Raw genomic sequence first — 12,936 nt, forward strand, 5'->3', positions numbered from 1 at the left:
TTACATTTTAGACAATATTTAAACGGATACTTGTTTAGTACCATTACAACTTATTGACAATATGTCAGTTGTCTGTATTTATGAAACATTTACGTATGAGTGCAAACTGCAGGGATTTGTGATTGATAGATGCATATTTAATGAGGAAATGTTGATTATAAGACTAAATGTGAGCGTGGATGGTTGTGTGTCTCGTTTGTCTCTGTGTGTCCCTGTGATGGACTGGTGACCTGTCCGGGGTGTAGCCTGCCTCTCACCCAATGACAGCTGGGATAGACTCCAGCCCCCCATCGACCCTAAATTGGATTAAGCGGGTATAGAAAATGGATTGATGTTGATTAAAGATTAAGCAGAAAATGCACACCAATTTTCTCTAACTTTATTGAATGAAATATAGACATGTTTCTGAATCCTTACTATTAACAGCTTGAGAAATATAAAAACAAGTACGACCATGCCACATGAATGTTATGCTAAATGGTTGCAGGTTAATAGTTAATATTATAACAATATTATTTAGGTACATACAGTAGGTATACAATCTGTACAAATGTTAACAGCTTCACAGTTACGTGTGTTACAAAAAGCAGGGAGGACTGAAGGTGGGCGGGCGCCCCTACATGTTTTACATTATGCAACAACAAAAAATCTTTATTTCTCTGGCTTTTCTCTATTCACTAATCTTACATAAAGCAAATATCATGGATGTTTTACAGCCTCTACAGTCAAAGTGGAGAGGTCACCTAAAACTGGGGTGCAAACTTCCTTCCTTGACTTGTTTGGTCATGAAGCTGAGTAAAATGTGAGCGTTCAGAACTGCTGGTATCAGCCACCAAAATAAATTTGGCGCGTCTTTGTAATTTTTCAAAATATTCACATGACTGACATGGTGGAGTTTTCCCGAGTTGATTGGAAATAAATGACTACCAGTGTTAACTTGTCACATGTTTACTTTGGTAGTAGAGACGAGTTGCGGGACTATTCCGGCAAAAACAATTTGCAAAAGAGGCCCTGACCTAGAAGTAATATTTGGATGCTTCAATCGAAGTAGCTGTGTGGATGCTTTGGGAATCTAATTTGATGCAACTTTTTGTCTTGTCCTGTGACCGATGGAAAGACCATGGCTCCCTGATTAATCCTAACTCAATTTGGCTTTTAAATTAAGAGCAAAATGAGCTTTTGTATTTATTTCTGGTACCATGAAGTTACCAAATCATCAGCCACTCAGTGAAAGTCCCCCCTGGTGCCAGTTATAATGAACCTGAGCTATAACGCTTGGTGAAGCACACAACATAGTGCAGGTTTAGGTTAAGATGAAACAACAATTACTTCACACTTTATTAACCTTGTAAGGACTAAAGGTTGCACTGCTGTTTGTCTGCAGTCTGCCTAAGAGGGTGTTTAAATACTTGAATTTCCTAAGAAAATGCAAGGATAGAGTAGTAAGGAGTGTGTTGAACTGCTTTATATCAGCAATACACGTTTCACTCAGAAAACAGCCATTAAACATTGTGAACATGATATGCTTTGTAAGTGTTTCTAAAATGCACGTCTAACCAGTGTTAAAAACTGGCATTCTTACTTCTGCCACATCATCAACTTAGGGTGTTGTCGTATCTTTTCATTATCACATGAAACAATGTGTAGCAATGTCTTTTCACAGTAAGTCAGGCAGTGATTGTTTGTCTTATCTACACCAATCTTATTAATTACTTTGTTCGAGTGCAGAGAGAAGTACACAATGTGACAAAAGAACGTGTCGAAACACAAAAATGTGGTGCATTTCTGGTAAATAACATCACACTCTGTCCTCTCGTTGTTTCCTCTTCCTCTGGAATCACACTTGTACCATGGCTTTAGTTGCAATTGCTACAAATCCTTAAAATAATCAAATTTTTCAGTTAAAGAGGTGAAACACTGAGTGTTTTTTTTAAGCAACTTGTTTACATGAAACTTTTAAGGTTTCCCTGCATCAGATTTCACACTAACATGTCACTGAAATTTACCATATGGACCACAGCATTATGTGGGTGTTTCAAAAACAGGCATCAGTGACCATACAATCACAAAATAAGGCAAAAAAAAAAGAAATAAGAAAGACTTAGGTTTGAATGAATACTCAAGATATAAATACAATATACAAGATAATAATCCTCCACCTCTTCACTTTCTAACATCATCTCACCCATGCCACACATAAAAACACAAACACTCTTGCAAACACACAGATCCACTCTAAACCAGGCTGCAGACTTTTCATGTTATGCAACAAGGGCAATGGAAAGTCAGTGAGACACTGAGCGGACATCGGGACTGATTACAAGCCAGATGGGACGCTTTTGAGGCACAGGACATGCATGAGTGTGAGAGTGAGGGTACAACAGTGGAATGTCACGTTGCTGTGACGGGGCTGCAGGGAGGAGGTTGGAGGACAGGTGGGTGGGGGGCTGGAGAGAATGGTGGAGCTGCTGCTCAGTCTCTCTAGGCGGGATGGGCGAGGCCCAGACATAGTGTGTTACCACAGAGCATCTCTCTTTCTCTCCCTCATCAGTCACTTCCTGGTAAAGACAGTGCGTCCCCCAGGCATCGGTCTCATATCTTCAGCTGTGGTCGGAGACACAAAAATAAGATATAAGAATGAAAACAAGAATGAAAACAAGAGAAAAAACTGCAACAATTATTGTCTTGCCTGGAAAAGGAAATATGGGATTACATATGGAAACAATTATGTCTCCTTGTTTGAAGCAGAATATAGATAGAGATTGATTTCTTTAGTTTTGTCTTGATGAATGCTGTTCATGAGGCACAGTACTTCACTACAAACTAGATTGCCTCAATTAAAGAGTGAAAAAAAAAGAAGAAGCAAGGTATTGGACACACATTAACACATAAAAGCAGATCTTCCTCTGATCTCATCGTTTTGCTTTGTTTAAAAATAGTGGCACTCAAAAAACTAAATTCAAAATGTATGCATCTTGTTGCTACTGGTTTACTGGACGTTATGTAAAGTCCATTTAAATGATTCATCAGTGTCTACTACTCTAATGATGTCATGTCTCGCTATTGCAATATTCAATCTGCTTATGTCCAACCAAACATGAACAAGAGTAATTAAAGGCACATTTAATCAATCACTTTTTACTTCAATATATCATGTATTTACCTTTACATTTGCTTTAGGAAGAATTTTACCCTAGGAACAATTTTGAGTAATATAATTTTGTACTCTATACAGATGGATGCATCTCACTTACATCTTTCCCCCCTTTATCCCCTAATTCCTGTTCCACTCCAGACTCTCTGCATAATAAATACAACTGCATGACTGCTTCATAAATATGAAAGTAAGCTACGCCTAGTTTTATTAGTCATATCAATAACATCAGCCAGTATCTCTAAATTGTTGCACATATGAACTCCGACCAGTTATATATGTATAAAAGACAATTCACTTCAGTCAGAAGTGGAAAAAAAAGAAGAAAAAAAAACTTGTTCTTTGAAGCTCTGTAATCAATCTTACAAATTCGTACTCCGACATGGTTTCTTGACTCCATACTGAGCCTGTGATAGAAGAAAAACAGGAGGAGGGAGCAGAGGAATCATAATCAGCCTTTCAGCACAAGTTCATCTGCCCCTCACACACCGCTTCCCTTTAAGATCCCAGCCTACAAAGACGGAGTCAACGACGGCATTCCTCCTTTGATATCAAAGGTCCCCTGGTTACTCAAAACAACAGCTTTTTCATCTGGTCGGTGTGTAGGTCCCTTTCCCTACTCCTTAATAAAAGTAGGTCTCATTGATGTTTATAAAAAAAATAAAAAAAACTCTTGACAGGTAACTAGTAACTATCTTTTTTTAATTATTATATTCCTACACTCACAACTATTAGATTACGGAAATGTTTAAGACTAAAAGATTTCAGAAAAATAAAAAAGACAAGAAAAGAAAAGTCTCACCTGCTCATGATGCTGCTGTGAGCTCTGTGGACAGAGGCTCAATCTCCTTCACGGCCTCCTCAATCACCTCGATCACTTGCGCCATCACTTGCGCACACTTTGCTGATTGTTTCTTCTCCGTCTCTTCTGTGTCTTTGCTGGGAGCAGCAGCTGTCTCTTGAGGTTCCTCTGACAGAACTGAGAGCTTGTTTTGTCTCGTTGGATTCTCAGCTGTTGCATTGCTGTTACCATACCCTGCCAGAGTTTCCACTTCCACTGGTGGGTCCTCAATCACCTCTGCTGCGTGCAGGACCACCTGGACTGGCATGTGGATCTCAAGATCTTTCTGGTCGTTCTCCTCTGACATGTTAGTTGTTTTCTGGTCTTCACTCTCTGCCATGATCTTTGTTACTTCTTCCTCAATGACAATTTCTCCACTTGCTTCTACCTCCTTGGCTTTCTTCAAACCTTTGCTTTGTTGTTCCTCCTCTTCCAAAGTCTCTGTGATCTCTATTGGTACTGACTCAATGACCTCCATAGCAACACAGAGTATCTGAGGGGCCTTTTTCACCGGTTTTTCACAGATAACAGGAACAGGCGTGTCATTGACAACAAGCTGATCGTTTTCGGTGACAATTTCTTTCTCTGTTGTTGCTGTTGCCTGGATTGGTTTTGGAATAGTGGCTATTTGCTTGGCAGACTTTTGGGGTTTTGGCACATCTTCTGAAACTTTATCTACAGCATCCTGAATGACAGTTTGGGCAATGACCGCACTCTGAGTCTCGATTTCACTGTCTTCACGGCCCTCTTCTTTAACTTTTTCCATCTTCTCGCAGGCCTGCTCAATGATCATTTCGTCTTTAGCAGAACCGTTCTCCTTAGCTTTCTGCTTCTGGATTTCCACACCAACAGGTTCTGACACTGAAGCGTTTGTTGCTTGTTGGTTATTTTCGCCACTATCTGGAGCTACAAGAACTACTGTCTCTGTAATAACTGCGGTTTCCTCACTTGGTGCAACCCCAGGAATGGCTGTTTCAGTCCCCTTTGTGTTGGTGGTTTTTTTATTGTTACTTACGATGAGAGATTCCTCCTCAGCCACAACACTAGTCACCTCTTTTGCAGGGGTGTTTTCTACAACTGCATTAAGCTGTTCCACGTTCACCTCCATGTCCTTGGTCTCCACAGTCACCTCAGAAACTTCTACAGTCTGTGTGCACACAGCTGTTTCAAGAGTCGGCGCAATAGGATCAACTATTACAGCTTTAGGTGAATTCTCCTTCACTGTGGTGGGCTGAATAACCTCAGAGTGTTCAGTGCTGACAACTCCAACCTTCTCGATCTCAGGTTCATAATTTTCACTGGCAGATTGAATTGCTATAACTTCACACACAATGTTTTCGGTAATAGGCTCAAGCTCAAGGGTTTGTATCTCATGTACGTGAGCCTTGAGCACCGGGTCTTCTGTAACATCTGCTTCCTCTGGATCTATTGGCTTCTCCTCCACAGCAACTTCTGTTCCCAGACTATCAGTGACTATAGTCATACTCTCTACAATTGGATCAACAGGCTCCTCCAAAGCCACTTTGGCGATCTCCTTGGTGCCCAGGCCGGTACAGAAGGCCATGGCCTCACCACGTACGTGTGGCTCTAGGATGATATTCGTGTTGGGCTTGGAATACTCTGTTTGGAGTTCATCTTCTGTTTGTTGACTTGCTGCAAATATCGGTACATCCTCAAGAGTCACACATATCTGGGGTGGAATTTCAGTGATTTGGGCCTCAATGCCGCCTATAATTTCTTTTGCGGTTTCAATACCGGGTTCCTTAGGAACAGGGCAGGTGGCACCAGAAGTTGTTGGGACGATGGGCTTGACTTCTGCAATGGACAGTCTGCGTCCTGTACGTTTAGGTGGTGTAACCAGGCCTTCATCTTCTGCAATGTCGGTGTCAACAGACTTTGGTGTGGCCACATTTTCCGCCTCCTCTGGGATATCACTCAGCTGATCAAGTTTATCATCTGCATCTTCAATGATGGCTGGGATCCACGACGGGGATCTATCTTCAGAAGATACTTTGCTCTGAACTGCAGCTAGTTCTGATGATGCTTCCTGACCTGTTTCAGCTTGATCGTCATACTCTGAGAGAGGAACCACAGCAGGGGTGTCAGAGTCCTCCTCAGCTCCGAGCTCGACCGAAGCTTGTTTTTCAACCACCTTCTTCCTGCGTCCTGGGAAGAACTTTCTTAGAGAGAAAGATGATTCATCTTTTGGTGCCTCGGTGTCTGACAGGACTTGGTCAGAAGACCCCTCTGGCTTTTCCTCATCTTTGGCCTTATTTTTTGAAATAACTAAACGTTTCAGTACGCTCCAGGGGGACTCTCTCACATGTGGTGCACTCACTGGCTCAGGTGCAGGTTCAGGAGCACCTTCTCCCTCACCCTCAGGATTTTGGGAAGTACCATCGTCAGTCTCGTTTTTACCCTCTTGTTCTTCCCCTTCTGCTGCTGCTTCTGGCTCCTCCTCTTCAACCTTGGTTTCCTCATCATCAGAATCAGAGGTCCTCCTTGTCCTCTTTTTGGGCCCACCCATACACATAAGAGCCTCCCAGGAAACAGAAGTGTCCATTTTCTTCTTGGTCTCCTCTGTGCTGCTGGTAAGTTTCTCTGTGTTTTCAGTTTTTGGCTCTTCTTCAGAGGGCTTCTCCTCCTTAGTCTCCTCTTCCTCAACACTCTTATCTGCTAATGGAGCACTCTCGGAAGATGACAGTGTGGCAGACTTTGTGGGTTTGTCATTTGTGCCTTCATCTTCACTATCAGAGGATCTTTTAACATGCTTCTTAGGAGTCACAAGTTTCTTAAAGGAGGCAATGACACCGTCCTTCTTCTTCTCACCATCAGAGGCAACTTCACCTTCAGTTTCTTGGTTCTGATTCACTTCCACAGAATTACTGTGTCCCCCTGATGCTTCTGGAGATGAAGGCCCACTGTCAGCTTTAGGAGCCTCTTCTGACTCTGTGGAGGACTGGAGTTGCTCAGCTGCGTGCTCCCCAGAATCGGTGAGCTTGGACTCAGAATCTTTCTTGTTTTTCTGTCTCTTAGTGGAGAGCTTCTTCAGGCCAGCTCCAGTGAAGAGCTTTTTAAGGGGACTTCCGTGGGCCTTTGTCTTCTCCTGTGAAGATAGTAGCTCAGCCTCAGAGGACACCTCCACTGGACTCTTCTCTTCTGCACCGGCTTCTGCCTTTTGGTCTTCTTGTTTGGTTTCATCAGTAGTACTTTTTGTAGGTACAGGGGTGTCAACAGTGACCTCTGGGGAAGCATTTGATTTTGTTTCCTCTGGAGTGGTTGGTGCCTGCTCCTTTGGCTCAGATTTTTCCTCTACAGGACTCTCTGATGCCTCCTTCTTGGTATCCAGCTCAGACACAGTTTTCTCCTCCTTTTTCTCTTCACTGGGCAAAGTACTTTCCTCCTTTTTTTCCTGTTCTATCACAGCGGTTTCCTCTTTTGTTTCCTGCTCTTTCACATCTTTCTCCTCCTTCGTTTCCTTCTCTGTCAAATTTTTTTCCTCTTTTGTTTCCTTCTCTGCAACATCTTTTTCCCCCTTTGTTTCCTTCTCTCCCACATCTTTTTCCTCATTTTCCTCAACAGCAGTTTCTTCTGTCTTAGCTGTCTCCTCTTTTAAAGCAGCCTCCTTTTCCTCCTCCTCTTTTGTCTTCTTGACGCTGCTTTTTTTCCGCAGGTTTGAGAAGAGTCCGACAAAGAAAAGCTTCCTAAACGGCGACATACCAGTCTCCTTGGGAGCAGGAATGGCTTCACTTTCCTTTTCAGCTCCTTCCTCCTTGACTCCTTCACTGGAGGCTTCGGCAGAAGCACCATCTGCGGTCTCAGCTGTATCTTTAGTGACCTCTGCCTCAGTGTCAGCCTTCTTTTCTTCAGGGGTGTTCTTTTCAGCAGTGGCAGCCTCCTGGTTCTTTGCGGGTTCCTCAGTCTCACTGACTTCCTCTCCATCTTTGTCTTTGACTGTGAGTAGCTTCACAGGGTCCATTTCGTCACTTTTGTCCTTCTTCACTGTGAATTTCAAGCCCACAATGGTGAAAATCTTCTTGAAGCCAACTTCACTTGCATCATCAGGTTTTTCATCAGTTGCCTTCTCTTCAACGATGGATATATCATTTGCGTCAGGAGACTCTTTATCCACTTTTTCGCCGTTTACTTGTGGAGTCACTTCGTCTGGGATAGTGTCAGTGGTCTCAGGAGCCTCTTCCTTCTGAGCCACAGATACACCATCTGGTTGGCCAACTGAAACGACACGAAAAGAAAGAACGTTCTGTAAGATGTTGATCAAATTGCTCAATCCAGTTTAAATCAAACTCTGTAGCCCTGCTTTTTTTTTTGTGCAGAAAGACCACTAATCACATTCCCATGATGTTCATATAAAGCTATGATTTGTAACATTGAATTGAACAAATTCAAGTAATGATGCGGAAATCAAATCACAGAGGGAGACAGCATAAATCACTGTGTGTTTCATATGAATTTCCATGAATGTTTTGTGACACTGATTAATTTCTCATCTGCCAAGAACAGATGTTAAATAGAAAGTTTTTATCAAAAGGTTTGATTAATGTTTATGTGCATCAGTAAAATTGCAGTTTAGTCCAGCTAATAAAACACAAATAAAAGAGGAACCCCAGAGCAAACACTTGAAATATTGCCCTCATTGCGCAACATATCATTTTGTAAAATTGTCCAACAATTCCATTTTTCAGACCTCAGCATGGTCTGTTTCTGGTCGCTTTTCATGTCCAGACCAAAACGCTTAATCCACTGTAGTCACTTCTTGTTGGTTAAAGATATGTAAGACAAATGCAGCATTAAAAGCTGAGATAACAGACATAAACCACACACACAACATGCTTGTCAGCCACGTCTGTCTGTGCTTAGACAGAAGAAGGTGTGGGGGGAATGATGGCTTGCCAAAGCCTCCTCGGATCTCACTACAGTCTGGGAAACCTCACATGTGAGACCCATGGGCTCCCCAGAAAAATTCCCATAACGCTTAAATGCCTAGATATCAGCTTACAGGGTATGCAGAAAGACACATGCCCCCTCTTTACACTATTCACATTGTGGGAACTACTACTACTGCCAGTCACAGCAGGGTTCACATGCAAATATCAGTAACACTGACATAATAAAAATTTGTTTTGAATTTGAACTGAATTCAAACTTTTGTGAACAAAAAAATGGCAAAGCACCTCAACTCAAAATCTGGATTCAGTTGGTAAATATCATCTTTTAAAAAAATAAAAGTAAGCCTGTTTTTGGCTCATAGCTTGCTATGCATGCGTTTCTGCCAACATCCTTTTCCTAAATTATAGGCACAAAGCTTCCCTAAGTAGCACTGAGTTCCTAGAATATTTTAGCTTTCAAGTATAAAAACTGTTTGCCTAACTAACAAACAGAAGAAATTGAGTAAAACATTTTATTTGCCCAATCACAGCGGGACTTAACACTGAATACAAATGATAAAGAGAGGTGTTTTCATACACTAACGCTGTTAAGTAAGGACACACCCGCATCCTCAGCATATATTTGACTTGGCAGGAATGTAAGCTATGCTGTTCACCCCATCTTTAAGAAAATTACTCTAGGGTGATCTAAATATAAATTGAGTTTAAATGCCCGGAGAGTTCAAGAATGTTCATTTGTTTTTCCGTTAATCTGTGTCTTGTCTCGACCCATGTAGTATTCAAACCAAATAATACAGGACTCCCCACTACCCCTCCTTAAAAAAAAGTCCCAATCCCCTTGACCCAAATTCCACCACAGCAGGATGGATGGGGACCCATCCCCTTCCCAAGGCGCACAAATGCATACAAACACAATAGCCTTCTAGCCCTCTCTGGCCTCTAAAAATAAAAGGAAGGGGGCTGGTCAGCGTTCCCATTATAAAGAAGAGCAGCACCTTGGAGGAAGTTAGAAATTTGCAGTTTGGTATATTCACTAAAACAGTGAATGAAAAAAACACTTGGGCTTTATCAGTGACACCAGTGCCACATAATAAAGGGCTCACTCTCACATAGGCGTTATCCATGAGGTGTTTGTTCAATCACACTGTTGTTAAGATGGAGAGTAAAGAGCCTGGTGACTACAGACATCAAACAAGAGCAGATCAGTAGGCAAGTGTTCATCTGATATGATGATAATAAGCTAAACTCAGCTCAGCCTTGCCTAAACAGCAAATCCCTTTGAGTGCACACATTTACACCATTTCCTTTGGCCTGTTTTCAATTACGTTTCAGCTAGGTGAAGATTTTTTGCATAAAGATGTGAGTGTGTGCATGGGAGGGGTCAGACTGTAAGTAAAACAGGCCAGCCACATCTTTGTATACCTACATGGATAATAAAACAGGACCCATGTTGATTTAACAGCCTACTGGCATCTCTCCCATCTTTTTGATCTTTGTCTTCCAGACACACAACTGTTAACATCCTGATATGAGGGGGGCAGGAGTAAATGTGTGGAGGAGGAGGTGGAAGAGTAATAACGATACCACAAAGAATGTGACGAGTGAGCTTGTGACAGGGGTGGCACGGAGACACTTAAGAGATGGAAGGACACAGGAGGAGTCGGCGTGTACCCAGTTGTAGGGTTAACTCACTTTAAAGGGCGTCACATATCTCTGACACACACTCATAGTTGAAATGTGTCTCTCTGCTGGAGACAGGCTTTGTTTATGTGTGAGTGTAAGAGCATGTGGTAAGGCGAGGATTTCATATTAAATATCAGTGCTGCGGCCAAAAAACGATTGTTGTAAATCTGCTCCAGTCTGAAGTGAAGCCAGATAATGTTTCTGTTGTGGCCATTCCAGCACCACCATCTGACAGGGAGGGGTGAGAGGACAGTTGGGAGGCATCTGTTCTTTCTATACACTGTATACAAACTTGTAAAAAATATATGCAAATCTTTGTCATAATTACCATAGTCTAGACCAGAAGCTTTAAAACAAAAGAAGTCAGTTAAAAACAGGACTCCTCATCACCCTCCCCCAACAGACAAGAGACCCAGCACCCCCTTTCTGTCTCAAAGGTGTGGTCAAAGTGTCTCTGGAGCTGTAGGGAGCACATCAACAGCTACATCATTACTAAAAACCCAGTGTTGCCACATTCCCTCCCTCTTTTCTAATTCAAATGCAATCCAAACTTAATCAATTAGCACAAACAGAAGAAACCTTTTCTTACAAATTTTTTGGCATAAAACTCTGATTCATTTGAACCATCACTCCCAGTTATAAGCCGTGAAGAAGAATCAGTTTTGGCATTCAATTAAATCCATATGCCTCTCTCCCTCTTCCCTCCCCATCCTCTGTGGCTAAACCATATGACCCCACTGGGAATTAGGATCCAACTAATCTAATGAAACACTTCACATGATGGGATGCAGTGTGCTGGATGAGATGGTTACATAAGCCAAAAGCAGGTTTTGAAAAAGAAATCAGCAAACACATCTTAAAAAGGAAGCTGCCTCTGTGCGGATACAGAAGTTTGGAAGTGGTTTGGGATGTATCATTTCAGTTTAGGAAACTTGGAAGTTGAATTTGAGCAGGGCTTAAGTCTGAGACTGATATTTGTAAATCTAACTGATAAGAGACCGTTTAACTTTTCACAAAGTGAGGCTCTGCAGCAGTCAAAGCAAAGTCATCTCCAACTGGAATCACTCATCCGTGCTAGGACATTCACAGACCACAAAGCTAACTAACCACACCCTCAGGACAACAATGCCTTCGGCTATACTCAGTCATATATGGAAAACACATTTTTCCTCGTTTTATCCTGAACAAATGAGCCAAAAAAAATCAGATGAAAATAGATAAAAATATTCATTTTAAATATCATCTGTTACAGGTAGAGCAAAGCAGCAGGTGTTTGGAAAAGATTCAAACATGTTGTGATAAACGAGAACTCCCAACTTTTAAAAAAAAATGTCATTAATTAGGTCCTATTTCATCTCTGCTCTTACCTGTTAAAGTAATTGTTCCAAGCATTGGGAGTGGTCCACGAATCCTTTCTTCAAGAAATTGCAAAAACAAAAAAGATACAAAAAATGTTCAGATCACTAAAAATTATTAGAAAAGTTGTGTCTTTTAGTCTTTTGGTGCTGCTTTCTCTCAGTTCTCTGCACATTCAGTAAAAACAGTGGGACATTTCTCTTTTGCTTGGCCCCGTCTTAGTCACTGATCTCAGTTTGGGGGCAGAAGCTGTGCCTTTCCTTCTCACTTCCAGCGCTTCTCAGTCAGTCAGCAGAATGAACTGAAAAGAGTGCTCCACACACATTTCAACAGACTGACACACATGTCATGTTAGGACCACCCCTGCCTCCCTCTTCCTCCCACCTCCCCTATTCTTTCTTCAGCTGTTCTGAATGAACAACCCCCCCGCCGCCTCCACCCCCGCCCCCAACCCCCCTTCTCCTCATCCTCCTCCCCCTCTTCCTCCCTTATCCGCACACACTCCCTCAGACCTCCTCGTCCATCCTCGATGAGTGAAGAGCATCATGTGATCTTTCAAGGAAGCCTTTGCCATCCAACAGCTCAAAAGAAGCTGAAGCCATATACAAACTCCACACAGAAAAACAAACTCTGACAAAATTGTCACGTAGAAAAAAACTTGATACACTTTTTGTTTTCTTGGAGGGAGGAAGGGAGTTTCTACAGTCACTTTGGCCTTAAGTATGCCATCTAAATGCAGTTTCTCACATTGTTTTATTCTTTTTGAAGCAGCTGAAAAGCAACCCTTAGCATACAAGCCATTACAAACATTAAAACAGTGAAAAAACTTTGCGTATCATACCGTTCCCAAACGTGTCCTTGATTAATTTCAAATCACTGAACCCAAATCTTGAACAGGGAGTGCCACAGAGTTGCTCCCTGTCCCCTGTGAATGTTAAGAGGCCCCTCTCAATTGCTTCAATACAGACACATTTAATTCAGTTTTTTGTCTGTTG

General features: G+C 42.0%; 1 protein-coding gene across 2 annotated transcripts in view; it reads right to left on the reverse strand.

Moving 5' to 3' along the window:
• Positions 1-357: 357 nt before the first annotated feature.
• akap12b (A kinase (PRKA) anchor protein 12b) overlaps positions 358-12,936 on the reverse strand; it is a 48,508-nt gene continuing 35,929 nt past the window's right edge. Inside the window, exons 1-3 of one of the 2 annotated variants that reach the window (XM_075459769.1) lie at positions 11,953-12,245; positions 3,957-8,228; positions 358-2,604 (exon numbers count right to left, since the gene is read on the reverse strand). In XM_075459769.1, the coding sequence (XP_075315884.1) occupies positions 3,961-8,228; positions 11,953-11,977 (4,293 nt within the window). In that variant the 5' untranslated portion in view covers positions 11,978-12,245 and the 3' untranslated portion in view covers positions 358-2,604; positions 3,957-3,960. Of the gene's footprint in view, positions 2,605-3,956; positions 8,229-11,952; positions 12,246-12,936 lie in introns of those variants that run through there. The other variant, XM_075459768.1, reaches the window with a different exon arrangement.

This window comes from Odontesthes bonariensis, chromosome 24, assembly GCF_027942865.1.
Source record: "Odontesthes bonariensis isolate fOdoBon6 chromosome 24, fOdoBon6.hap1, whole genome shotgun sequence".
Taxonomy (NCBI): domain Eukaryota; kingdom Metazoa; phylum Chordata; class Actinopteri; order Atheriniformes; family Atherinopsidae; genus Odontesthes; species Odontesthes bonariensis.